A 26993-nucleotide genomic window follows, 5' to 3' on the forward strand; every position below is an offset into this window, starting at 1 on the left:
ATCATGCAATTCTATTTGAAATTTACATAGGCTGTACTATAATATTTTTTTCTGAGAAAATTTGTAATACAGACCCATGGACACATGCCTTGATGTTCCTAAAAAGAAGTAGACAAGCGGTCCAAAGAACGAGATATACAGTCCACATATTGGAGGGAGGGAAGACAGCATAGCGTATGCCATACCTATAAAAAAAATTGTCACAGAATCAGAGCTAAGGTAATTTGTGATCGATTAGATTTCAACGGACGCTTGTAAAAACAGCTGTCTTGCGTATCCGAGATTTTATTTCCCCCAAATTTCTTCTTTTCTGCAAAGTAAGTAAAATAAAATGAGAAAAATAAGGCCATCCTTAAAAAAATTGTTTGTTTGGAATTGCCGCCTGAAGGGTTTCAGACACAGGAGGGAGGGAAGGAAATTATTTTTTTTAATTCAAGATAAATTTTAAATTTTAGATAAAAATCTCAGTAAACAGTAATATATACATTTTCTGACATTTAAAAAAAAGGATCTACCATCAACAAAAAAAACCCTAATTTTACATAGATCTGACACTATATTTCAGTGTTTTGTATGGTGTATGTGATACATGTAATGGGCAAAAAAAAAAAAATTGATTAAATAAAAAAAACCTTACTTTTGGTCAATTTTTTTTCAGGAGGGGGCAAACGTCAAAAACGTTAAACTACTTTGTAAGTTTTACAAATGTATTTTTTAATTTTACATTTTCCTAGTCATCAGTCATAAGTAGCCTTTGATTTAAGTTAAAAAGGAGAAAATCTGGAATACTGTATAGATTAAAGCAAGGAAAGGTATGTCAAACATATATTTAGTTCTCGCGAGGAATTTTAAATGTGCACCTGCATGTTCAACAAAGGACCGATGTCTACTTTGATCGTTTCGAAGGTGGGTATAGTTACAGTAATTGTGAAAAAGTGAATTTTCAAGAGTATTTGAGATTTTTATTTCAAATTTGCAGTGAAACTGAAGCCTTTATTTATTCTTTGCCTGTTCCTTGGAGACAGTTTGCGTTTAGGAAAAAACATGAGGAGAATCAAGGGTAAGTTTGTAATTTCTTTCATGCAATTTATAACGTACATGCAATCAGAGCTTGTGAGTCTAATCCCCCTCTTCTCTGTTAAATTGTTTACATTAAGGAGGCTGAGGGGTCAACAAATTAACCACCAAATTTAACTTAATTTTTAAGATATGATATCTTAAGCGCTAGCTGTCAACTATCATTTGGCAGAGAAAAATTTCATACATTTTAGTTTTAATATTTGATCATTTTTTATATCTTTACATGGAACTCTTCTTCTAAAGGAGGTCAAAATAGTCTGAAAATGGTCACAACCCCAGCCCCTTTAAACCGTCGTTTAATTAAAAAAGTGACATAATTAATATCGATGAACGTGTTTTAGTTAATTTATACAAATTAAGCCAAAAAAGAATAAAAACAGCAATGCTCAGCTTGTCTAGCATTAAAAGGCATAAAATTTATCTTTATCTGTTCACGGGTACTATAGCCGCCGGCGTGTAAAAATATGTATTCATATTTAAAATTAAAAACCATATTGACAAGTACATATATTGGTACTAAAATAAGGTATTTCAAATATATTACCGTATATACTCCCCTATTAGTAATAAGTCGGTTGTATTTTTAGCTCACCTGAGCCAAAGGCTCAAGTGAGCTTTTCTGATCACAATTTGTCCGTTGTCTGTCGTCGTTGTCGTCGTCATCGTTGTCGTCGTCGTCGTTGTAAACTTTTCACATTTTAGACTTCTTCTCTAGAACCACTGGGCCAATTTCAACCAACTTCCAACAAAGCATCCTTGGGTGAAGGGGATTCAAATTTGTTCAAATGAAGGGCCACATCCTCATTCAAGGGGAGATTTGGGAATTAATAAAAATTTGGTGGTATGTTTTAAAAATCTTCTTCTCAAGAACCACTGTGCCAGGAAAGATGAAACCTATGGGGAAACATCCTCAGGTAGTGTAGATTCAAGTTTGTTCAAATCATGACCCCCGGGGGTAGGGCGGGGTCACAATGACCGACCAAAGTTTTACATAGAAATATATAGGAAAATTCTTTTAAAATGTTCTTATCAAGAATAGCAAAGCCATGATTGTTCATGGGGCTACTTTTGGATTTAAAATATTCAATGATAAACTAATTTCTACTTTTTCCTTGCCACAATGCTCAGGTGAGCGATATGGGCCTCTTGTTTGATGTTATTTTGGGTGGATTTGCCATTGACCCGCTTATAAGTTGGAGCATTTGTGTGCCAAAATTTGGTGACAATTCAAGTTAATCCATTGACGTGTTAACCTGGTTTCAATAATTTTTTTCCAGTTAAGGTATACCTTTACTCAGATGACTAAAAATTCCACTGATAAGAACGAAAAACCACCTATTGCACATTGTACAACTATGATTCTTGTGTTAAATTTCAATTTCAAATAACTAGGTCAATGACCTCGTTTTCATGCTAGGGGCCCCTGAGTATTTCTCGGGAAATACCTCAATTTTTCACACTATGACCATTTCATTCTTCACTCACAAAATATTACAAGCAACAAAACTCTCTAAATAATGAAATATTATAGCAATGGAAAAGAGTTTCTCCATAGAAAGAAATGAGTAGAGTTTGGGCCATAAATGTTATAATTATTACAGTCCGAATTTTCTCTGTTATATTTATAATTTTTCCCTATTTTTAATCAAATATTGCAAAAATCTGACTGATAAGAACTCTAAATTATTTATAGCCTAATGTTACTTTTGTTACCCTCATTCTCATGGTATTAATATAATATGGGGTCAGTGATCAAATTATTGAGATATGTTGACTGCAGTGGTTTTTGTACACGTTTTTGAATTTCTTTATCTCATAGCATTCATTTAATTGAAATAATTTATGAGCTTAAACACATAAAACATTTGCAAAATGATGTCTTAAAATACATGTAACCTTTACTTTGTGATTAATATTGCAAGAAATAAAAATATTGACAAAAATGAAAAATTTTAAATTTAGTCCGAATTTCCTCTGCATAGCCATACATTGAGTTTTGTTCCTGTATATTTTCTTCAAGGACTTACATATCAAATTTTTAAATTGATATTGAGATAAAACTTAGTTATTTTATCCATTTAGAACAATTTTTGATTTAACATGTTTAATATATTATACTTTATAAAATTTCCTCTCTGATTTCTGAAACCTGAGTAAACGTCATCCTTAAACCGATATATATGTAATCTTCTATCATTAAACAAATAAGTAAATTTGCTCACTTTAGATACCAAAAAAAAATTATTAAAGTATGTTAATACTTGTACTTTATGTATAATCTATTAAGTATACATCGATAATCATATATATCTAGACATTCTCATTAATAATTGTCGGAAATTTCAGCATCCAGAAAAATACCAATCTCGATCTTTATGACTCGCCTATAAATGGATATTATCATAGAATTTAAGACCAAAATTTAACCCAAAACCGACTTATAGGCGAGTATATACGGTATTTAGAAAGAAATACAAATCAGTAGCAAGCCCCTGGAATCTGTGCAGAGTTGAAAGTTTTAAATAAAATTGGGGAACTGAAGTAAAATTTACATTAAAAATGGACATGCTGAAGGCCATGTTACCTCAATTCAAAACAATGATTTCTATTAATCAAGAAACATGAAATTCATTATGAACATATATTAGTCTTATTTTGAAAGGATGAAACGTTTTGCATTACACTGAACATCAAAAATATTGTATTTTATAGTAAAATGCACCTTACTGTTCGAAAGTTTACGGCCATACTTGGTGGCTATAAGAAAGTTGGAGAAGAACTGGACAGAGCAATAAGGTAACTTTGCAATGATATATTAATGTACATTTTTACAACGCGAAATGTTATAGCAACGCTAAATGTAATAAAGTAGAATAATTATTACATTTTGCAATATTACATTTGGCATCGAGATCAACGCAAAATGTAATCATTTGTATTTATTTTGATTTATTTTAGAATCACTATCTAGTTTGTTAAAACGCACAGAACAGTTACTGCATTGTTTAAAAAAAAACTAATCAAGGTGGCAATTGTTGATTTCATACAATCAAAGAGTAAAAACTGTTCTAGTGTATAAAAAAGAATGCCCCTTTACTGTCCTTGGTTGTTTTTTTTTTTTTTTTTTTTTTTTTTTTTTGTTTTGTTTTAAATCAAAACTAAAATTTCAGTTCATGTATGGGGTAGCTTTTAAATCAGCCTGACTTATTCCAGTTATGTTTTAAAGCATTTCTTACATGTATTGTGATTCCATTCCATTTCAAGGAATAACTATTTGAACAAATTTAAAGTAAATCTATCGCAAAATTCATGGGGACATTTTATTTTTGAAATATGAAGTTATAATTCTTTGAGAGAGCCTTACTTTTACACATTAAATTAAAATGCAAATTAGGAAATACTAGACTTAATCTCTTAAAGGATATACAAAAACCTTGACGAAACAAAAAGATGATTTTTGAGGCTAACAATTGGCCACATTAAAGTCTACATTGGTATCCAGTTTTAATGTATTACATTTTTTTCAGCGAGAGAACAACAAATCGCCAGGTTCGATACGTGGCAGATCTTGATGACTTTGACTTTGATGAGAACGTGGAACTATTGGGTAAACCAGAATGCCCTCGACTGCGATCAGATGAATTATATTGGTACAATATTTATTTCATATCAAAAATAAACACAATCTGAAGTATTGCAATCGCCTTAAAAACTTTAATTATTGAAACATGTACATGTTTATTTTTTTATCAATTTCTGTTAAGTGTGAAGATTTTCATTATGTCGTAACCTATGATGACAACTGCGCTCTAGGTAAACAGTATGCGCCTCCTAACAGCAAGCTTTACCACTGGAAGTTTCTTCTAATCCCTGATTGGTTGCTCATGCAACAAACTATTTCCATGTGAGTTGACCAATCACACAGCGGGGGTGGGGTGGGGTGGGGGGTGGGGGTAATTGTTTATGCTGGAAGCATCTGTTGAACAATATCGCGAGCTGTTTTGAAAAGAAAAATGAGATGGAGAGAATGGTTACTCAGTTTTCTCTCTCTCTTCTCTCTCTCCCCTTTTTGGTTAGTTGCATTTTTATATTTTAGGCATTTATTAACTGTTTTGGGGAATTGTTTAAAGGAGAAGACTGACCTAATACGTAAAAGTGAAGAGCATGCATCATTTAATGGGTAAGGGAAGATACCATATATATTCTCCTGGCATGCTGCACAATATTAAACTTTTAAACATCTAATATACATTGTAAGTAGCATCTATCATTGTTATACGAGATACACATGACTGTTACAGTTTCATTTTAAGTAGCTTTTGAGAAATTAGTTCTAGTTCTGCAATAAAGGCTATTGAATTTTTATTTCTATTTCTATTTATATTTCTTACACAGAAAACCACCGACATTAGCTCTTAATTATTGGTTGGCCTTGCCCCAGGATGTAAGACACGTGTTTACCCGTGAACCACCTTCGAAAATCATAGAGTAAATTACGCACATAAACTAATCACATTTTATTTACCAACGTTTCTCAGGAATCTTACTAACTTTCGATTTTCAATTTTTTTAAGTAAACATTTATATCCCATTTAAGTTTTGATTTCTTAATTTGTTTTATTGTTATAGAGTTCTGGTGGAAAAGTATCATCACTTTAAAATGGAGCATTTAAGGTATAGTGCAACCATTTTCATAATTAAGTTAAGTCCAATGTAGTAGGACTGGGAATGCATTGTGGCAACGCACATTGAAAAAATTACGCACTTTGAAAATTTTTTCAAAGTGCGTTAAAATTGGGACAAAGTCAATGCACTTTGAATTTTTTTTTCAAAGTGCGTTATGAGTGTACATAAACATTTTTTACCACGAGGACTTATTACGCACTTTGAAAAAAAATATGTATAAAACAAAAAAATTCTAAACTTATCAACTAAGCAAATTGAAAGTGAACTCAGTAAATTTAGTTTACATTAAATGCATGCAAACTGGAAAAAAATAAATTACAGTAAATCATTTAAGAGAGAAGCAATTTTTAAAGCATAGAAAAATAAAAATCACTCACTTTCACATCCTGAAGTAACCTCATCACCGAAGAGTTATCAAAAAAATTCAATTATTTATCATCCATACGATTTGCAGGAATATTGACCAAGCCATACACATTTTTTCAAAGTGTGTTAATATGGTCGATATTAACGCACTTTGATAAAAAAAAATTATTTTTTCAAAGTGCGTTGTGGCATTTGTAACAGAATTTAACGCACTTTGAAAATCTTTTTCAAAGTGCGTAATTTTTCAAAGTGCGTTGTAACAATGCATGTTTAGTTTGAAATGACAAACCAAAATTGTATTTTTTGTAAAGGGTCCTGAATTCAGAAGCTGCTAGTAACAAAACTTGATATCTTTTATGGATTTCTACGTGGATTAGATTAGAGGATTTATTACATTTTCGATTGTGAAATACTGTAATTTATTTATTGAATAAAAATGATACCGTATTCTGTGACAGAGTGAAAGGAAATTACGAAGTGTACTAAAATATTCCTTGGTCTGTTATAAAGTTATTAGAAAAAGAAAGTACTAATTAAATTTTTCTGACAAAGATAAAAATGCAAAATTTCTTCCAAAGTTGCTCCATGTTTATATTATTTTTAATCTCACATCGATTAGCTTTGACGTTTCAATTGATCGACTATGACGTCATCTAGACTATATAAAAGGCAAAGAAAGTGTAGCCTATAATTAACAGAAAAATCAATGTTTTGTAGCTGAACATGGAATTTATTTCACATAAAAACTGGGATTTTTAAAATATTTTTAAAGTATTAAAATATATTGCTTTGCATATAATTTTTTAAATCTCATTCTTAAATCTCTTTGTTATTTCTACACTAGTCTTATCATCTTTAAAAAATTAAAACCTCCACAAAAACGGGCTCATCTCAGTTCTAATGCCCCAAAGACAAAATAGAATTACGATTACACGGTAAGGAAATCGTGGGAAATGATTTCTGTAAGTTTATTGCAGTCTTTGGGGAATGGGATTGAATTATGGTTTTCATCCACGAACACTTATATAGTAAAACAGTTAATAAGCTATATAAATCCAGGTAAGATTTGAAGATTGAAATCCTGTTGAAGTCATTTATTTGTTTCAGAATTTTAAAAGAAAAGGCCACTCCCCAGAAGATAGCACCAAACATTATTCAAATTCAAGAGGACCTATACAAAAGGTTATATAATATAGATACTACATTTAATCTTTTATATTATTACATGTACAAATCATGCAATTTATGACGCTTAATATTGATACCTTTGGTGAATTTTTGAAGCATTTTTAAGCTATCAAGATTGACACAAGATTTGAATTTTGTAATCATATATGAAATGAAAAAAAGGTATAAAAGGATAAGGCTATTAAATTAGTCTAGGGTAAGATATATATGCATGTACACCTTACCTTATTGAAGTCTGTAAAGTGTATACTGTGTAAATGAAGGGGTTTATCCTGCTGCAGAATAGTCTTATTGGGACTCTCCACCGCAAATAAACTTTAGATGGCTTATTTTAAAAAAAAAAATTTAATGTTTACAATTCCTTACTAAGGCCTCATCTTATTATCAGCAAAAATTTGAACATCATTTATTGATTAACAAAGAGATACAGAACGTAAAGTTATTCATAATGTAAACAAGGTTCATGCTTTGTTTTTGTTTACATAAAGAAAATCTCATAAAATATAACAAAATATTATTTATTTAATCACTAGAAATTGTCTAATCGTATGTAGAATTAATTTTTTATTGAAATTATCTGGTTTGAACGAACATATAATAGTGTATTAATCTATTTTAACAAAAACTTGACACGGACCGTGTTTACATAACAAAGGTTTCGAGCTCTTAATCTTGTATCTGGACAACTGAGTTTCAAATTTTTGCTGTTCAATAGAAAGATTAAATATTTCTAAAATGGAAAGTTAAATTTGAAAATATTTAGCTGAAACTGTGTCCATATCCTTTAATATGATTTCTGTGTTTAAGTTTTGTTTCAGTTATGAATTTAAAAGTTGCACCCAAAATATATGGAAATTCAACTTTTTTCAGGGAGCATTCCAATTAATGTATAAAAATTTTCACATTGTCAGGACATTTTTCTTTGTGTATATTGTATTCTCCATTCGAATGCATTCCAAGATATAAGTTCGAAAATAATTGCTTTTTATGAGGGAAAAATATTTTGGAAAGAGTTTTCTCTCTCACGAAATATATAAATTCATTTCATTCCATCACAGAATGGAAGAAGAAAACGAAAAGCTCAAGCTGAAAAATGTTGAGATTCAACAGTAAGTTTATTTGTTTTTGAGATTTTCAAGATATGACTGGCAAGCCTACCGCTAGGAACATTGTAAACTTGCCATTCGAAAGAGTAGTATTTTCACCTAAGTACTTTACCAATTGCAATATATACCAAACTGTGGTGTTTTTTTTAAATAATATTTAAACTGAATAAGAAAGGTATTAAAAAGAAAATTTAAAAAAAAAAAATGAATCACAAAAAATCATGAATGTCATAGAATATTTTTTAATTAAACAAAGGGACCGTGCTGCAAAAGAAGAGGCCATTCACTACTATACTGAAAGGTTGAAGGAGAAGGAGATAGAAGTGAAGCAACTTCAAAAACTGAACACTGATTACCGAAACCAGTTGCACGCGACAAACGTCACTTCACTTCAACAGCAACTTCTACATGCGAAAAGGATTACTGATGATTTGAAAACTCAAAAGGAAACCTTACTCAAGGAGAAAGAACGATTATTGACTAGGTGATATCTATATGTATAATAGATATATTGAGAAATCTTTGTCACAAACTGTCATTAGAAAATGTTTCTACCCAGTTAGTATTTTCAGGAAAAATGTTTTTAAAATATTTTTGTATGTTTAATTTATGATGAAGAAAACTTACTTTAAACGCTATATACAATTTTTGAAATATATCTTTTACACGTATTACAGTGAATTGAATGGGTATATTAAATATATATATTTGTATAGATAAAATATTTACCTCGGGTAAAAATCAAATTAAATAATTCAAGTTTATCAATGAATAGACACATATACATATTCAGAAACTAATTTGAGTGTTTCAAATTGGAGATAATACGTGTATATATCTAAAGCAAATTAATAAAATGTTGCTCGTACATGTACATGTATTTCCTCAATATTCCAGAAAATACGTCATGTTATAATTGATTCTAAACAAGATATCTTTATTTTCAAGACCTTTATATATTTTTTTCTTATATTTTTAAAATCTTGTCAAGCTTTGAATAAAGGCAGAGTTAATTATTAATTTAAGAGACAAGCATTTTTAAAAAAAAACTTCTTTTAATACTTTGCAACGCTAACAATTGCTATTATACCCTTTGCAAGCATGATAAACGAAACTAGATTAAACAGTATATATTTAGACTAAGTGAAGTAGCCGGCTCAAAATTAACAACGAACAACCCAGCAATAACAGATCTTAGTGATGAAAACAGACCTATAAAACTGGCAGAAAAATTTGGACAATTGTATGACGACGAATGGACAGATTCTCTTGAAGAAATCATGAATATCGGCTTGGATGAGGTTCCATCGGTTGCCTTTTTACTACGTATAACTATGGTAGGTTTACAATTGTCATTGTATTTTAAGCATTGAAAAAGATTCTTTTATTAAAGAAATAATTTATATTTTTTATTTTTACAGAGTGCATTTCATCTTTGCCACAAATCCAACTCAATAATCATCAATTTACGAGATTGCAAGAATTTATTATGGTGTGATGAAAATATAAAAATGGAGGTAAACAGAAGAAAAGAAAGTAATCGTTGAACTGATAACTTACATCGCCTGGAACAATAAGCTATGATTTATTTTTTTATATAATACAAAACAATACCTTTTTTTTATTTTAGTCGCTACGAAAGATCGAATTAGCAGAGGAAGAAAAAATAGCTTTAGAAAATGTCACACAACGACTAAAACTTTCTAGACAGGCTACTATCATCGCGGCAACAAAGGAGGTAATTATCCATGATTAAATTTTTAATGATGAAATGTGATGCAATTCTTTTAAACTTCTAAATATTAGATTGTTCCAATTAACCCCTGAATCTTACGGATGAATTTCAGAAATTCTTACGTGTAGTAAAAGGGATGTTGCTCAACATTTCAAAGAAAAGAAATTGTGGTCAGGCATTCAAGAAAGAGATGGAAAGGTTAAATGAACAAGATGAGATGGAAGAAGAAGGAAACAGAGAAACTAACAATGATGAAGTCGTAGATAGTAAGAACCAGACGCACAGTGATTCTGAACCCATTCCAGACGTAAGAGAAACAAAGGTGTTATCTTCAGATACAGTCATACCATTAAAAATTCGTAAAACGGATGAAGATAGGCTTGTGGATTCGGCAAGAGGTGATTTTTCTATGCCTAGCCATCAGAAGTATGTCAAGGAAGGTTTTCTTTTAGACAAAAAAGATGTTGAAGAACTATTTTCTGAGCCTTTGGAAATTGAATTGATATCGGAATTTGAATTGATATCGACAGGATTTTCTAAGACATTACAATTTGCTGAGCACTGTTTGGAGCTCTGTTGGCTTATGCAATCAGTCCAGCCACCTGTTCATTTGGACGCTGATATTCCAGAAAACGGACATCTTAAAACAGATATATTCAAAGAATACACTAAGAAAGGACATACAATTAGGTATATAGTGTGGCCAGCTATGTATTTGCACAAAAAGGGACCATTACTTTCGAAAGGAGTAGCACAACCAGAGTAATGATTTTTTATTTAATCTTAAAGCAGTATTCAAGTGACTCAGCACTTATTTAAGAGATGCATGTAAACTATATTTATTATTACTTCCTCCAATTAACAAGTTTTCTACATATTTATATATAAAAAATATATATAAAAAAAAGATCCAATGTGGGTTTTTTTATCTTTCAAGTTTTTTAAAACATATACTGTAGATCACTTAATTTTCGCGACACCTTATTTTAGCGAGATAGTCATTGACTCTTTATTAGCGACACAAAATTTTCACGATTTGTGGTCATTGCTCTGTATAATCTTAGGGAATACTATTAAATGCGAGAATGAAATTTTCGCGAGCATAATGTCTCGCGTAATTACGCGAAAATAAAGTTCTCGCGAATAAAAAGTGATTTACAGTATCTCGGACTTCCAACGTTTCGGCATGAACATCATTAAAGAAACATGATTTGTCGATATGCGCATTTAGTGCATTAAAATTGTTATCCGCATATATATATATATATATATATATATATATATATATATATATATATATATATATATATATATATATATATGATTTACATGAAAACTGTTTTGAAATGTATAGTTGCATAATATTTTCAACGAAAACATTTTTCAAGGCATTTATTTTTATCTTAGATTTTTGAACATTTCACTTATTGTATATGGCGTAACAAGGGCTTAAGTTTTGGGAATCAGCATAATTACACAATATGTACAAAATCGTATGTTTTAAACAAAAGAATTGTATGTAAAACCTGGTTGTATAAAGAATACCTGCTTTGTTTTACATATATTTCCATTGTATATGTATTCACAAGATCTTGATCTCTCTTAACTATGTCCTGGCCTTAAAATAAAGTTAACAAAAAATTTTGAAATTTAAATTTTACTCTAGAGAGCCATATGGTATTAGTAGGTAAATTTCATCAGTATTGATATGGGAAGTTGGCAACCTTAAGCTCTGTATCTATTTAATGCGTTTTATCTTTACCGGTAATTTATTTGTATTTTTATATAAGAAAAACACCATAAGACCGAGTTAAAATGTCAATATTTTTTTTTTACAAAACAAATATGACTCCATATTCTATTTGCACAATATTGCATTATATTACATGATATTGCACTGTTCAATTTTTACATGTTGTGACTTCATTTATGAAATAAAATCGACGACGGAAAACAAAAGATGTTTGATATAATACGAATCATTTTGAAATAGATTGATATAATACTAGTATTATATCTCAAGATTAATCGTATTAAGAAAACTTTTATGATCCTTATAAAACACATTTTAAACTTCAATAGGACATTCTATTATCTAAGAAGACATTGATTTTAAGATTATGAGACAAGTTTTTACGTAAGAAAGAATCCCCCTAAAAGGACAGTTTCATTAGAAATGCTTTAGTAAATAAAGAATGAATGATAAATGACCAGAAAGAGATATGAAAACAATATCTTTAAACTGTTGGAAGAATGAAACGCTTTAATCATTTCTTTATCAGTCTTCTTCGTCCAAAGTTCAATAAAGGTACTAATGTTGTCTGTATTTTGCCCTGTTTCTTTTGAAGAGAGCCAAGACAGTTTTGTTTAAATGCAATTTGCAAGAAAATTGGTTGTTCTGTGGTAAGGAATAATAAAAGGGAGAAAAAATACATTTTACCTCAAGTGTCAGGAGACAAGTACCCCTATATAATATTAAAGTTAAGTTGTGTCCCATCCCTTTGACATGTTGTCAATAAAATATGTTCAAAACAAAACAATCAAAACAAAGTTAAGTTTATGTGAGAAACTTATTAAGTAATAGATTTTACTTTAATTCATCCTTCCTTACTGTTCGTTATCTCCATATTTTTTGATTCCTATACATATGTATTTAATAGATATCTTGTTTTTGTAAACATATTTACTACATATCTTTGTTACACAAAAATACTCTCAAATGGTGTTAAAGTAAAAACAAATCAATTTACTTTTACTGATATCAAAGTATCTTTTTCAATATTTAAAAATCAAAAACTTTATTAAAGAATTTCTTGCTCTTGAAAACACCTGAAATATTACTCAAGTTACATTGTCATATTTTTGACTTTTAAATTTAAACTCATTCAGTTCACTAAAAAGTACCCTTCCGACAGACCTGTACAGACCCTCGATCGATATTTAACAGGAAGTTGTCTACGTCAGAGTATATATTTTTCTTAGTTTTGTGATAAGTTCTCCATATATGACGGGTGAGTCGTGTAAGGCTTTTTATCTTAATTTATCATTAATGAAATGCTGTTGATAATGCAAACATTCATATCAATTTCTGAATAAGATATTTTATAACTGCTACAATTTATTTATGTACAGTACAATCACTTATTTATTTCCCTACTTTTTTTCTGCAAAATACAAAGCGAAGAAAACTTGACAATCATATTTAATAGGACATTGTTTTCTATTTGTAAAGTATTATGATTTTCACTAAAACTTAATCATTTATGTGAACATAATAATTTAATTTAATATTTTAATAAAATTTTCTTTTGATATAATTATACCCCCAACTTTCGTTTTAAAAGCAACATAGAACGTAGCAGGAGGTGCCATAAGGGAAAATGGACAACGCAATGAGTTATTCATTAATGAAAGCTGGTTACGACGAAAGGTGAGTTAGGAAAAAAATATATTTGTGTAATTTTCAAGTAATTTATTCATTTTGTATACCTGTTAGGATTACCTGATCGATTAAAGTTTTATTGAATGTAATGAATTAAATTTATATGACAAAGTACTATTAGATGTACTATCTACCTTTAAAGGTGCATATTTTTATTTTCATATTGTTAAGTTAATGTAATGTATAACTTTAAAAGCAGAATACCCGGTATCATAAAACTCGCATAAGGAAAAGACGCCAGGACTATATCTCCTTACACTGGCAACGTATTGTCAATTACAAATTGTAATTTCCATTAAATTCTTATGCCAATACGATATATCCTGGTGAGCTTGCGATGAAAGATACCAAAGTGTCTGACACATCTGTTCCATATTTGGATATTTTACTTGAGAAACACGTTGATGGTAATCGAACAACCAAGCTCTAGGATTAACGTGATGGCTTTAACTTTTTTAATTGTCAACTTCCTTGACATGCAGCAATATACCTTCATCACCTGCACACGGGGTGTATATATCTCAGTTGATTCGATACGCTATAGCATGCTCTACGTAAAATGAGATAAATTATGGATAAACAAGTTGATGAAACAAGAATATCAGCAGTCTCGTATAAAGTGATTTCGTAAGTTCTAAGGTCGATACAATGACTTTGTCAGCAAATACAATTTATCATTTAGTCAAATGCTGACTGACGTTTTTCATACTTATTGTTAGTCCATTGTCTCTACACTGAATTGACAATGGATTTTCCCATTATTTCCCGATCATGACAAGGATCTGTGACCGGTCGGCACTGGATGCTCACTCCTCCATGGCACCTGATCCCACATCTGATCGATGTATCGGAGGTACTTGTTTCCTCTCCTCCTATTTTGTATTATTTTATGGACTTTTGATCTTAAAAATGGTTCGTTATCTCCATATGTTTTATTTCAAGTGAAAATATTAGACCACTTTACAACTTCTTAGTAAGAATTTGCAGCCTCTTAATGTTTTTCCCTGTTTTTCTAATTATTGGTCTATGTTTTTAAATGATCTTACATGTATGTTTAGAGTAGTTAAATCAATGAAATTTGAGAAAAAATGTTTCCTTTTTAGCGGGTTTAATTCATGGATTTTGAATTTTCCAACGCAATGGAGAAAATATACCTCATCACGGGAAGTACCATACAGGTTTGTCAGTTCTTTTTACAACTGAAGTGGTCTTAAAAGTTTATTTGTACTCTTCTTTCAGGCTATATTTGCAAGATTCAACACCTGGAGATGAATTGGGCACTTCTTGTTTTCTTTTAGTATGAAAAACATTATCTCAATAACATATGGGCTTATAATAATCATTTTATTTATTTATTTATTTATTTATTTCACACAGAGAAGGTCTGCGACATTTCTGTAAACTTTATGCTGGTTATCAATTGTACAGAAAAAAGATTGAAGCAGCCATTGCGTAAGTTACCATGCTTAAAAAAACATTTAACATTATTAATACTGCATTGAAATAAAAGTATATATACTGAACTTTAAAATAGTAATATAATGTACAGTAGTGTTATATTGAGAAAATATAACATGAGAAAAATATCATAAATATTAATCTACCTACATAAAACATATAAAGATGACAATGGAGTCTTTCCTCAATGAAAATGGTGAGGTGGGGATCGCTAGTACTGTAGTGAGTCTCTTGGTATAAACGATAAAGCAGTTTTTTCCTAGTTTCTCTTTGCCTCATATTGATCATGAATGGATGATTGAATAAAAAAATATATACATGTACATGTATTGAGCAATCATTTTACAAATGTTTTTGAAAAACAAACGAACTATAAGTAAAAAAGGCTATTTCTTGCGTTCATGAGGTCTGCAAATAAAATTATTCATAGCCATATTATATATTTGTACACTTTGTTTTGGTTTTTGTTAATTGTACTAATGTATTTAAAAGTTATCTACACTTTTTAATGTTATAGAGAGAAGAAATCTGATATTGATCAAATATATTATCTATGTGAAGTGGGGGATGGAAACTTTGATGATCTCATTCTGAAAAATACACCATCACAAGATTTATATATACAACAGGGAATTACATCAGATGAACTTCAAAGGTATTGTATTAAAAATTTCTTACCTTAAATTTATTTCATATAGAGACCCGATGTACATACTTCTGCATTAACTTGAAATAAAGAACGCAAGGGAGACTGACATATACGAGGGGCGTTCAATAAATAATGTCATCAGCTCGATGACATACAACATAGAAATCATATGACATTAAGCTTGACTTTCTCTAATTATTGAATCTTTAATGGATTGATAACAGTTCATTTGACCACTTTTCATCGCATAATTACATTGTGGGAAGCTGGAAAACAAGGGCTACTCGAGACACTGCATTAAAAATGAATGGTCAAGAATCAGTAAACTGGAGTAAAATTAAACGCATCATAAAAGCTGCTGTAAAACTTGTTAATTTCCCAAAAATCAATTAACTGAAATATTTGACATTTACAGCAACTTATGTCTGTTTCATACACGCATGAACAGGTGGATTTCAATTAACAAAAATTATATAATGGGCATCAAAAATGGGTACTGTCCTTGGCAACAAGTACATACAACAACCAATGTATACTAGTGATAATTCAACGAATTATCACTGATTATGTTTTTTTTACTTTAAGTTAAAAAGAAAATTTGATAGACATCATTCTGGGGGTAGTTCACACTGTTTTAAAGAAACATTTGATTGTAAAAAAGTTTCATACTCAACGGTCACCCTATATTTTCAAAAATGAGTGAAAACGAGAGCGTGTAGAAAATCTAAACAATTAAATTATGTTTAAAAAATCAAAAATTGTTCTTGTACACGTTTTTCTGAAATTCAAAGAGATCATGAAACTTGAATCCATTTTGACTTAAACCCTCAAAATAAATTTAGAATAATATGTACTTGACAAAACTGCAAAGGCTTAAGAAGAGCAAAACTTTTCAAGAACACAAAATCAGTTTTATACGCTATTTTCTTAAATATTAGCGGTCTTGTTGTTCAAATTAATATATAGGGAGGTAGTTCAATTTCTGGAGAAGTCTAGTAAGCAAAATATTTGCGAAAACATTGAAAGGTTTATGAGAGGAAGGAAACAGAATGAGGATTTCACTACATAAAATTTCTTCCTGACAGCGTCTAAACCCACGGGCCATGAAGAGTAAACGAGTTTTGGGGCAAATAGAAAGTTAATGTTTTGTCACATCAACAATATTCGCCAGATCTTTTAATCTTTGACTTGTTTCGATCATTTCCCAAACTTAGGAAAACACCTTTCAGAAAATAAAAAATAAGTACAGCAAATCATAGGATTTGCCATTTTCCAGTATACGCAGGGTCATACTCAAAACTGTGTTCTAAAAACAATCAGAAATTGAATAAAAATATTACGGACATGTGTTTTAATTAAAAGAAAATATTTTACTTAAATCATTAAGACAAAATCATAGAAAAACGTCTTTTTGGTTCATTCCGAGCCCTGATGACATTATCTATTGAACGCCCCTCGTATGTATCATATGTAATATTTAATGACTATCAAAGACACATGAACGACAAACTTGTATGAAAAACGAAGTGACTTCAGACTTTTCAAATATTGTAAACTTTCTTTATTTATATTGAAATATTCCGCTAGTACCTTGTTTTGGCTTCAGTTTTCTTATTCCATTTTCCAAAGCGCGATCACTTTATAATCCGATGCAGCTACATACAGATAGTTTGATGTTACAGGGATTTCAACAACTCCATTAATCCCAGCATTTTTTAAATCTGTGTTCTTTTGATGCACCAAGATAGCACAAATAACCTATCATTTATTCTGATTTGTTTTTTCTTCAGTTTTCAGTCCTTTGTTGTTTTTTTTTTTACCTATTTGCTGCATGGCCTGGTTCATTAGGTCTACTATATGTATGGGTTTAGTCTCCCAAGACATCTAATCTAATTGCTGAAAATTTTGGGGATCCATTAATGCCCTTTCTTAGATTTCTATGGTTTGTAGACTTTTGAAATTGATCACTGTTATCTTCACCTTCAATTAATGTATGCACAAAAATTCTAGCTCTAATATTACGCAACAACAAATTCCTATTAATTTTGTTTATCCGAGTTTTGACTTGTTTTAAATACTAGCTGATACATTGAAAGATATTTGTTAGACATGAATGTACCCGTATAACAACTAAAATTAACCAGTCTTGTAGTTTCTACTAGCAGTTAATGACAGCCTACAGGCTTATAGCAGGATGAAAAACTTTTTGTTGAAAATCCAGTAATTAGTTTTAGACCAAAAATGGATGTAACCTTCCGAACCCTCCCCGCTGTGTGTAAACATAGAAAAATTAATTAATTTCATGAATTGATCAGTGTTTATGAAACTCATTATACTCATCTTGTGTTATTCTATGTTAAGAATACAGGTCCGGTATTGTACTTCTTGTGCTCTTGTTTAATTTTCATTGCCATGATGCTAATTTTACTCATGGATATAGTGAAGTTTTCTTGGATCCACCAATGTGATTGATTGATTGTATGTTGCTTAACGTCCCTCTCGAGAATTTTTATTTCATATGGAAAAGCCACCACTTGCCGATGGAGAGCTGCAAATTTTGTCCTAAACTCGATACTTAAGGCCATTGAGCAGTGAGGGATCTTTTTCGTGCCAGCACCTACTGCAACACGGGACCTCTATTTATACGGTCTCACCCGAAGGACCGGTTTCACGTTGGGATTCGAGCCTGCGACTTAAGGATTAAGTCTTAACTTCACGACTCTAGAGCAGACGCTCTATCCCCACCTACGAAAACAAATTTCAATGTCAAGAGGGCAAATATGTTGGTCAAAAAAAGGTCTTTTCACAAGAGCTACAGAAGTGTAATATGAAAGTCGTGCCTCCAACCTATGAATTTTTTTTCATTTCTTAATATTCAGGACACTTTTTGAAAAAATGAACAGTTGTTTGGTTGAAAAGAACAAGATAGTGGAGTTATCCGAAGAACTTGCAAATGTTAATGGGTAAGGTCTGTAAAATATTTTGTAAACAATAAAACATTAGAAAATTTAATTATTATTTTCCATTACATTTTGCCGTATTATGTGGTGGAAGTGAGAATATGTGAGTTCATTTTGTAAAGGTTATACATATACAAACTATTTCTATAAAATGCTTATTTTTTCAATGTCTTTTAAAACAAAATAAGATTTCGTAATATTAAATAAAATCAAAAAGAATATAAATGTCCAACTTCAGATATTAAGAATCATTCAAAGATTATTATTCAAAAGAGAATAAAGAATTCTTAGGTTTTTTGCATAATTAAGAAAGTTAATTGAAAATAATAAGAATTAATAGAGTACTGCGCAAACGCATATATTAATGGTATTTCAGAAAACCCACTTCCGTTAAATTAAGGAAATGGCTTCATTTAGACTTAAAAGTAAGAATGCAAATTAAGAATGATCCAGTGAATGCTTTACCGTAAGTATTTCATATTACATTTAGTGATATTCTGTTTTGCTTTCAAAATGTCATTGAAAATAGAAATTTATAGTTAAGTTTATTCTATCATTTTAGATTTTTCCTCGACAGCCTATACGACACAGCCGTTGAATATCAAAGGTAACTTATATATACATTGTATATCTATTTGAATGTCTTGCAAAAGATAGCAAAAAGATTTATATTTGACGTGACATTCTGCATCATTCAGTATAAGCACGAATACACATGTAATACATGTTACATGCCCGTTGCTTCATTTTATTTAATAATGAACAGAAAAAGACTAAATTTACATTTCTAAACGCGAATTGATATTTTTGATTAAAACTGGCCAAATTTCTTCTTAAATGTTGGTAGAATTGCGTTCCTCTTCGACCCAGGTTTCAAGTTTTTAAGTGTACATGTCTACTTGATGTTTGATAATAAATGCTTTTATTGCAACTCTCAATGTTTTTAAAAGGTAACTAACAAGACAATATAATACCCTTGAAAATCTCAGAATTTAGTATAATTGTTTCGATACTTTTGTAGCAATGATATTATATATATACTCGTATACATTTCAACCTATTAAATAATGAATGAACAACATTAGCCATTGGATAACTTTTTAATTAATCTTTTAGCAAAAAAAATTGCTAAGTTGACGTCAGATAACCATTTTATATTTATTGCAAGGTCATTTCTTAAGATTTCTGTTCTAGATTACTTTTGTCTGTATGTTCTTTAATACCCACTCGAGAATTCATTCTACTCATTTGGAGGAGTCGCAGCTTTCTTATTCTACGTTAATTGACTTCATAAAGAGATAAAATAAAAGTTTAAAACTATATGACTGATTCATTATTTAGGATATCGAAAGAAAATGTTACTTTAAAAGAGGAACACAGGAAAATGAAAAGGTAATGATTCTTTGAATTTTCATTTTCATTTTTGTTCTTTAAAGGAAGAAGAAACATTTTAAAAATTCAATTTTTTGTTCACATCAAAGAAGTTAAGGGAAACATATGTGATACCCTCCTCGTTGGCGTCGTTCTCAAGATTCCAGATTAATTTTTTGGAAGCAGTTTTCTCTCTTAGTACCTCCATACCCTAAACTCATCACAGATGCATAGAAGATCATCACAGATGCATAGAAGATACTTATATCATGTTTCATTGTATCAAAGTTTCAGATGCTGCAATTTCAGCGACGTAATGGCATGCATTTATAATTAGGGCATGTTATGGTTTTTGAGGCAGATTAAAGTTTTTGGAGCAGGCCTCATTTCCAAGTAACTACAGTATAAGTCATGTGTTGACCAAACTTGTAAAAATTATGTATACATATATCATGCGCATTGTCAGGCTTGTTTCATACGCTAAATCTGACGTAAATTTTCCAGATGAATGATCATGTTAATTTTTTGGAGCAGCTTCATTCCAAAGTAACTATGTTTATGTTGACCAAACTTGAATAGATGATACACCTAAAGACGTGCACTTCTGGACTTGCTTGGTCGAATGAACCAAACCTTGATCTTCCGGATGATAATCTTACAATGAATCTCATGATGCACACTACTTTATTGCTTCAGATGCTGGATTTTGATCACTCACGTTTTCCAAATGACTGAGCAGGTCTATAATCAAAAACTGTAGAAGTCTATCTGAACCAAACTTACATAAATTATATGCATTTGCATCAGGGAATAAATCTTTTTAACCTGCTACAGATGCTTGATTTGAATTACATTCTCTGAATGATCGAGTTACTTCATCGAGAAGTCCACTCCAAAGAAACTGCAAGTTCTATCACATCAAAATCGCGTTTATGTTGCATTTTAGGATGTACATTATCTGATTATTTATTTAGTAAAATATGGGACTTTGTCTTGGTTAAAGCCAGTAGTTAATTTAATTTAATTTAATCAATATTTTATTATGTAAATAAGATTACATAATTGCCAGTAGTTGAGGCGAGGGCTGTAATATCTTATTACCTAGATTTCTGTATTAATAAAGATATTTTAATATAGTAATTTTATTCTCAAGACGTTGTTTGGTTTTATTAAAGATGTTTTTTATATCCCTGTAATCGTTATCAAAATCTTCGATTTTAGATTTGCCAATTGGCATGCAGCCAATTAAAATAAATAAATTTCTATTCTGAGGGAAAAAAGGGGGAATGTGGCTTCGACGTGAAATTTCGCCGGGGTGGGGGGCTGCATGTAGGCTTATCCTACTTTTCATCAATTCACAAATATCGGAGAGTTCAAATAAATATTTTAGAAAATTCCAATATTACCAGGGAAGGGGTGCATAAAATCCGGTAAATTTTAAAATTGAAATGCAAGAAAAAAAACTTGGAGGTCTCAATTAATTTTCAATACTTTCCATATGACTAGGGTATGCTTTCTTTCACCGGCTTATTCTAACTACTTCCAAAATGTATTGGAATTCAAGAACTTTGTAGTGTAGTTGTGATATAATTAAAATATTATTGATATTGTTTTTTATCTAATTCAGCTTAGAAGATATATTCGAAAAATTGAAGCAGAAAAATGTTGAACTCCAAGAGTAAGTTTAACGATAAGATTTGCAAAGACAATGTCGAAACTGAGGAAATTACTGTTATCGTTTCAATACAAAAAATAGACATTAATCAGGAGTGAAGTTATAATTGAATGTATTATTTCTTGTTTCACCTCAATCACTTTAGACAACGTGCAAAAGAATGCGATGAACTACTTTGTGTTAAAACACAATTGGATAAGGTAAAACAAGAAGCAGACCATTTCTGGAAAGAAAAGGAAGCTTATTGGAGGGAATTGAAAGCAAATGACTGTTCAGCTCTAAAACATCAGTTAGCAGTGGAGAGGACGAAGGTTTCAGAACTTACCAATAAATATCAAGACCTTTTAAAAGAGAAAGAAAAATTACTAACAAGGTAAATACAAAAAAAAAACTAAGTTCCTTTAATTCAATACATATATAAAAGTTAAGGCACATTTTAATAGTGATAAGATTTTTACTGAGAAGTCAGTGACTTCTTTACCTTGCATATGTATATTTTTCGAGGAAGGGTGAATTTGTTTCTTTGTTTTTTAATTAAAATTTTAATTAAAAATTATTTAAACTGAGATTTCTTCTCGGATACTTGATAATTGGGGAGATGTATATTTTCAGATTATTATATAATGTTTCATGAAAAAAAGAATAGGGCTTAATGATAAACTGAGAGTACTGTAAAGGTATTATATTTAGCGTGTATGATATTTGGCGGATTTTGAATTTTGAACTAGTTAGCGGAAATTTGATTTAGCGTATCTCATAAAATTCTTCTTTATTTGTATATGTACACGACATTTAGCTTTGTACTTGAATTAGCGGAACTTGCTTTCCGCCAAATGCGCTAAAAAAATACACAGCCAAATGTAATATGTTTACAGTATGTTGTATATTGTTTACTTCTGAAACAAATTTGCGTCAAATGTTTTCCTTGAAAAAATCCTTTTTTTAAATATTTGAACATATTTTCTTTGAATTGTAGAAAAATAAGTTAAGGTATTCAGTTAATAATTACAAGTTGTGTACGTTTTATCTACTTAATTATGGTTAATTCGTTGACTATAAGAATTAAAGAGCATGAGCTTCCTAGGGCCTTTTTTTGGCCCTGAGAATTTCTGAAAAATCAAATTTGCTCAGTTTAAATTAAAAATGCAGTATTTATCACTTGGACTGTTGGTGACCATGTAACTATTGTACATGACGTAATGTTTCCTCTAGTCAATGCATTATGAGGTCATGGAATGCCTAATTTTCCCCAGATTATGTAAATTCCTTTTGAAAATGGCCTAAAGTTGAAGTACTTTTTCAATATTTCATGTACAGCACAACCTCTGATCCAAAATATGCAATTACATAATGAAAGATCTGTTTCTGAAGAACAAAAATCATGTTTTATTTTTTGGATCTTGGGCTGTGATCATATTTTAATTCTCTGCTGAAGGTAGTCAAATACGCATGTTTTCTGCAAATTTCAAGAAACATTGCAATTTCTCAAAGCCTGTTTTCCAATGTCGTGAATCTCAAAAAGAAGTTTTATTAGAGGAAACAAACGCACCAAGTTTCTACTTTATTTTGATATATGAAATGGGACAGAGGGTGAAAGTCAATTAATTGATGTAAGGAGAGGACCATTTTATGCATAAAGTGAACCTAGGTCTTTTATGTCAGAAAAATAATTTAACTTCGTTTGTAGCGCATCATTTGATTCGATAAACAAAAAGTGTAACCTGTGTTGCATACTTCTTATGGACTGGCGTCATAAACGTATTAATCCGCTGAATGTTCTATTAGAAATATTATCAAAGACATTTTGAAGGAGAAATTGTATTATTTTCTAAATTGGATGATCATGGGAATTTTAAATTACTATAAGGAATGAAATGAAAAGCTATCCAAGTAACACTGGCAGAATGTGGGTTGGAATAATCTAGGCTTTATTAAACGTCGCTTTTTAAAGACTGCTTCGCGGTTTTTAAAGCGTAAACAGTCCTAACCAAGTTCAGTATATTCAGTATAACTTGGGTAGCTACTTAACTCATTACAAAAGTGAACATTTTATCTTAGACTAAGCGAGGTTGCAGGGTCCAAGCTGACGAGTAATAACCCTGCCATTACGGACCTCAGTGACGAAAATCGTCCACTTAAACTGGCCGAGAAATTCAGTCAGTTGTACGACGACGACTGGACGGACTCCCTAGAAGAAATAACAAGTTTTGAAGTAGATGAAAAAGCTGCTATCAGCTTTCTTCAGCGTTTAGTTATGGTAAAATTTCATTTATTTTAAAAATTTAAATGATTAATTTAAAAAAAAGGTTTTTGTTGATCTTTACTTTTTTGGCTTGTTTTTATTTTCAGACTGCTTTTCATTTGTGCTCAAGATCACAAACAATACTTGTTAACGCAGAGGGCTGTTGGAATCTTCGTTGGTGTGATATTGTCAAATTGGAAGTAAGTTATCTTTCTTTGTATATGATTATATTTGTTTCAAAGGAGATTTTTTTAAACTACCATGCCTGACCGTTTTTAACGAAAATAAGATAAAAAGGCCTTTATAAATAAAGGTTTTTTAGATGCACGACAAGAAAGTCATACTCTGTGCATTTAATGAAGTCATGGTAGATACTCTCTTTCCAGTATGAAATTTAAGATGAAAATAGCAAACATACCATGCTGTAGTTTATAAAGGTGGTTGTGATGTACAAAGTTTATTTAAGAATTTGTTTCTAAGAATGCAAATATGAAAACCACAATATTCAGTTTTGGTATTGGTGACTGTTTTTCCTGAAACATCTAATTAATATCCAGAGTTAATAAAATAATGGAAAATATTTTAGAATATTGTGACGTTTTATTCTTTTATAAGCACATTTTAAGAACAGCAGACCTGAAGATATGTACAAAAACAACCAAACAATTGTTAAATAGTATTTAAATATATTAATTGTCACAGTATAGTAACTTTGCCTTCAAATTCATGTCTGAAATCAAAAACATGTATATTCCAAATCGAGTTTTACAGAATAAACATTTCAAAGTCTATTAAACAATCGACTGGTTAATTGTCATAATAATAATATGTTTAAGTTCAAATTTATAATAACATTTAAAACTGTCAACAAGATTAACAAAATTTTTATTTGGAAAAATGCATCAATTTAGATTTCATAGATTTTTGTCCACATTTCCAAATTAACAGTGCATTTTATATTGGACATTAGATGATCATTGATATAACGGTAAAAAATAGATTTTCTTGAAGGTACATGCATTAATCTGATGAATTGTATCTTGCTTTTAACTTACAAATCCTATAGGTTTTGCATGAAATACAATTACCAGATGCAGCAAAATTGGATGTTGATCGAGCCGTCAAAAGATCTAGTCATGGTGTACAAAAAGACCTTATCTTCAGAACGCAGAAGGTTAGCTGTTGTTGAATACAATATGTGCTTAATTTATTTTGTGAATTGTAAAATGAATTGTAGAAATACCCCTAATTATCGCTCAGATTTTAATTCATAGAACGAATTTTGAAATCGAAGGAAATACATGTATTTTGCGCAATGCAAGCAGCTAGACTATATTCTTTTACAAGTTGTTAATGCTAATTGATATCTAAATTATTAATGGTAATCCATGCAAAAGAAAATTAAAACAACATTCAATGTACATGCATGTTGCTTTATGTAGAATGTTTGGGATAGTGTACCTTATGTTTATTGAACATTTATTGAATTTAAAATTCTTTTTTTAGTTACATTTATATGCCTTTTTGTCAATTGGCAAGGCAATTGCCATATAGAATCAATTTAATAAACATAATTTTTCTTTAAATTATCTGTTAAAGTCTGATCAAATTTGTTTTTAAATTTAGTCACATACATAGAAAGTGCCCCACCAAAGGAAGAGTCTTTTTAAATTTTTAATATTTTCAATTTCCAGAGATTTCGCTACATTTTGGCAGATATGTTACGAGTCACCACAAATGAAAAAGCTTACTGTCAAATGGCACCAGTAGATCGTCAATCAGAACAGTTGGAATCAGACAAGAAGGAAAGTAAAGATGAACAAAAGAAGCATAAGGTCAATAGAGATTTTAACATTCCAGCAGAACACAATGTCTTGAAACCCAAATTCAAGAGATCTTTTTCTACTGGATGTAGTGTGGTAGATTGTAATAACACGTACAGTAAAGGTGTGATACCAGGGAAAGAAAAGCAAACTGCACGCAGCCGTCACGACAAATACAGAAATAGATTAGCTGATTCGGCACGAGGAGACTTTTTAAGACCCCGTTACGAAGATTATGTTCGAGAGGGTTTCTTGCTTGACAAGGATAGCATTGAAAAGTTGTACTTGGAGCCAAGCCACGTGATAGAGCGATTCCCCAAGACAACTCAGTTTGCTGACCACTGTATAGAATTATGTTGGTTGATGCAGTCAACACAGCCGCCTGTACATCTTAGTGTCGATATTCCTGAGAGCAGAGAACTAAAACATGAAACATTCAAAGCATATACGAAATCCGGACACATCATTGACTATGTAGTGTGGCCTGCGATGTACCTACACAAAGAGGGACCATTGCTGTCCAAAGGCGTCGCCCAACCATTGTAAAACTACAGTACTTGATAAGCTCTAAATTATTTTTTGTTTATCATTATTGATATTTTTCTCGTATGCATATCATTTGTTTTATGCGCCATGAGAGTCTAATTTTTGAACACTTTTATTTTTTTACCAAATGACTAAAGACAAGTTTATGAATGGAGTCGGTAAAGTATTTTATTTACTTTACACTTATTTTGTTACATATTCACCTGTTAAATACTGAAGTTTATTTATTGATATTTCAAATGTGCATAATAAATTGTTTATTTAAAATAATTAAGTGTGTTATAGTCATATTCAGATTTTGCCAAAGCCTATCTATCAGAATATCGCAATTTCGAATGAATCCTTTCTGCACATAGTGTGGCTCAAGCTTAAGTTTTCAACAATGGTTTCTAGATTTATTAAAAATTTTCATCTGAAATCAAATGATTTTATAATGGTGGCATAAACTTATCTTAAAAATAACTATGATAACTCTTACGTATATTGCCTATGTATATTTCGTACATGTCAGTAGCCCAACGTATAACCAGTGAGAATTTGCGAGCAAGGGAGTGGATTTTTCTTTATATATATATATATATATATATATATATATATATATATATATATATATATATATATATATATATATTCGAAGGATAAATTTTGTTATTTGTGAAAGAAAAC

At 30.5% G+C, this 26993-nt stretch overlaps 2 protein-coding genes across 3 annotated transcripts; both read left to right on the top strand.

The window, feature by feature from the left end:
• The first annotated feature begins 896 nt into the window (after window positions 1-896).
• LOC134240488 (uncharacterized) lies at window positions 897-11042 on the top strand. The gene is made up of 13 exons (XM_062722574.1): window positions 897-1060; window positions 3793-3876; window positions 4608-4730; window positions 5177-5260; window positions 5476-5568; window positions 5710-5754; window positions 7240-7314; window positions 8379-8429; window positions 8683-8910; window positions 9565-9763; window positions 9848-9943; window positions 10057-10164; window positions 10274-11042. The coding sequence occupies exons 2-13, from the start codon at window positions 3797-3799 to the stop codon at window positions 10925-10927; spliced, it is 1836 nt and encodes a 611-aa protein (XP_062578558.1). The 5' UTR covers window positions 897-1060; window positions 3793-3796; the 3' UTR covers window positions 10928-11042.
• A 2053-nt stretch (window positions 11043-13095) lies between these two features.
• LOC134240489 (uncharacterized) lies at window positions 13096-26790 on the top strand. 2 transcript variants are annotated; one of them, XM_062722575.1, is made up of 15 exons: window positions 13096-13172; window positions 13506-13591; window positions 14707-14781; window positions 14981-15055; window positions 15579-15716; window positions 18590-18673; window positions 19047-19136; window positions 19233-19277; window positions 20012-20062; window positions 21669-21719; window positions 21862-22089; window positions 23775-23973; window positions 24066-24158; window positions 25025-25132; window positions 25653-26790. In XM_062722575.1, the coding sequence occupies exons 2-15, from the start codon at window positions 13542-13544 to the stop codon at window positions 26325-26327; spliced, it is 1962 nt and encodes a 653-aa protein (XP_062578559.1). In that variant the 5' UTR covers window positions 13096-13172; window positions 13506-13541; the 3' UTR covers window positions 26328-26790. The 2 variants fall into 2 exon arrangements, with proteins under 2 accessions (XP_062578559.1, XP_062578560.1); XM_062722576.1 differs by lacking the exon at window positions 20012-20062 and having other exon boundaries at window positions 25653-26789.
• Window positions 26791-26993: the final 203 nt, after the last annotated feature.

This window comes from Saccostrea cucullata, unplaced genomic scaffold (assembly GCF_032062105.1).
Source record: "Saccostrea cucullata isolate Sc308-1 unplaced genomic scaffold, CSIRO_AGI_Scuc_v1 ctg3081, whole genome shotgun sequence".
NCBI lineage: Eukaryota > Metazoa > Mollusca > Bivalvia > Ostreida > Ostreidae > Saccostrea > Saccostrea cuccullata.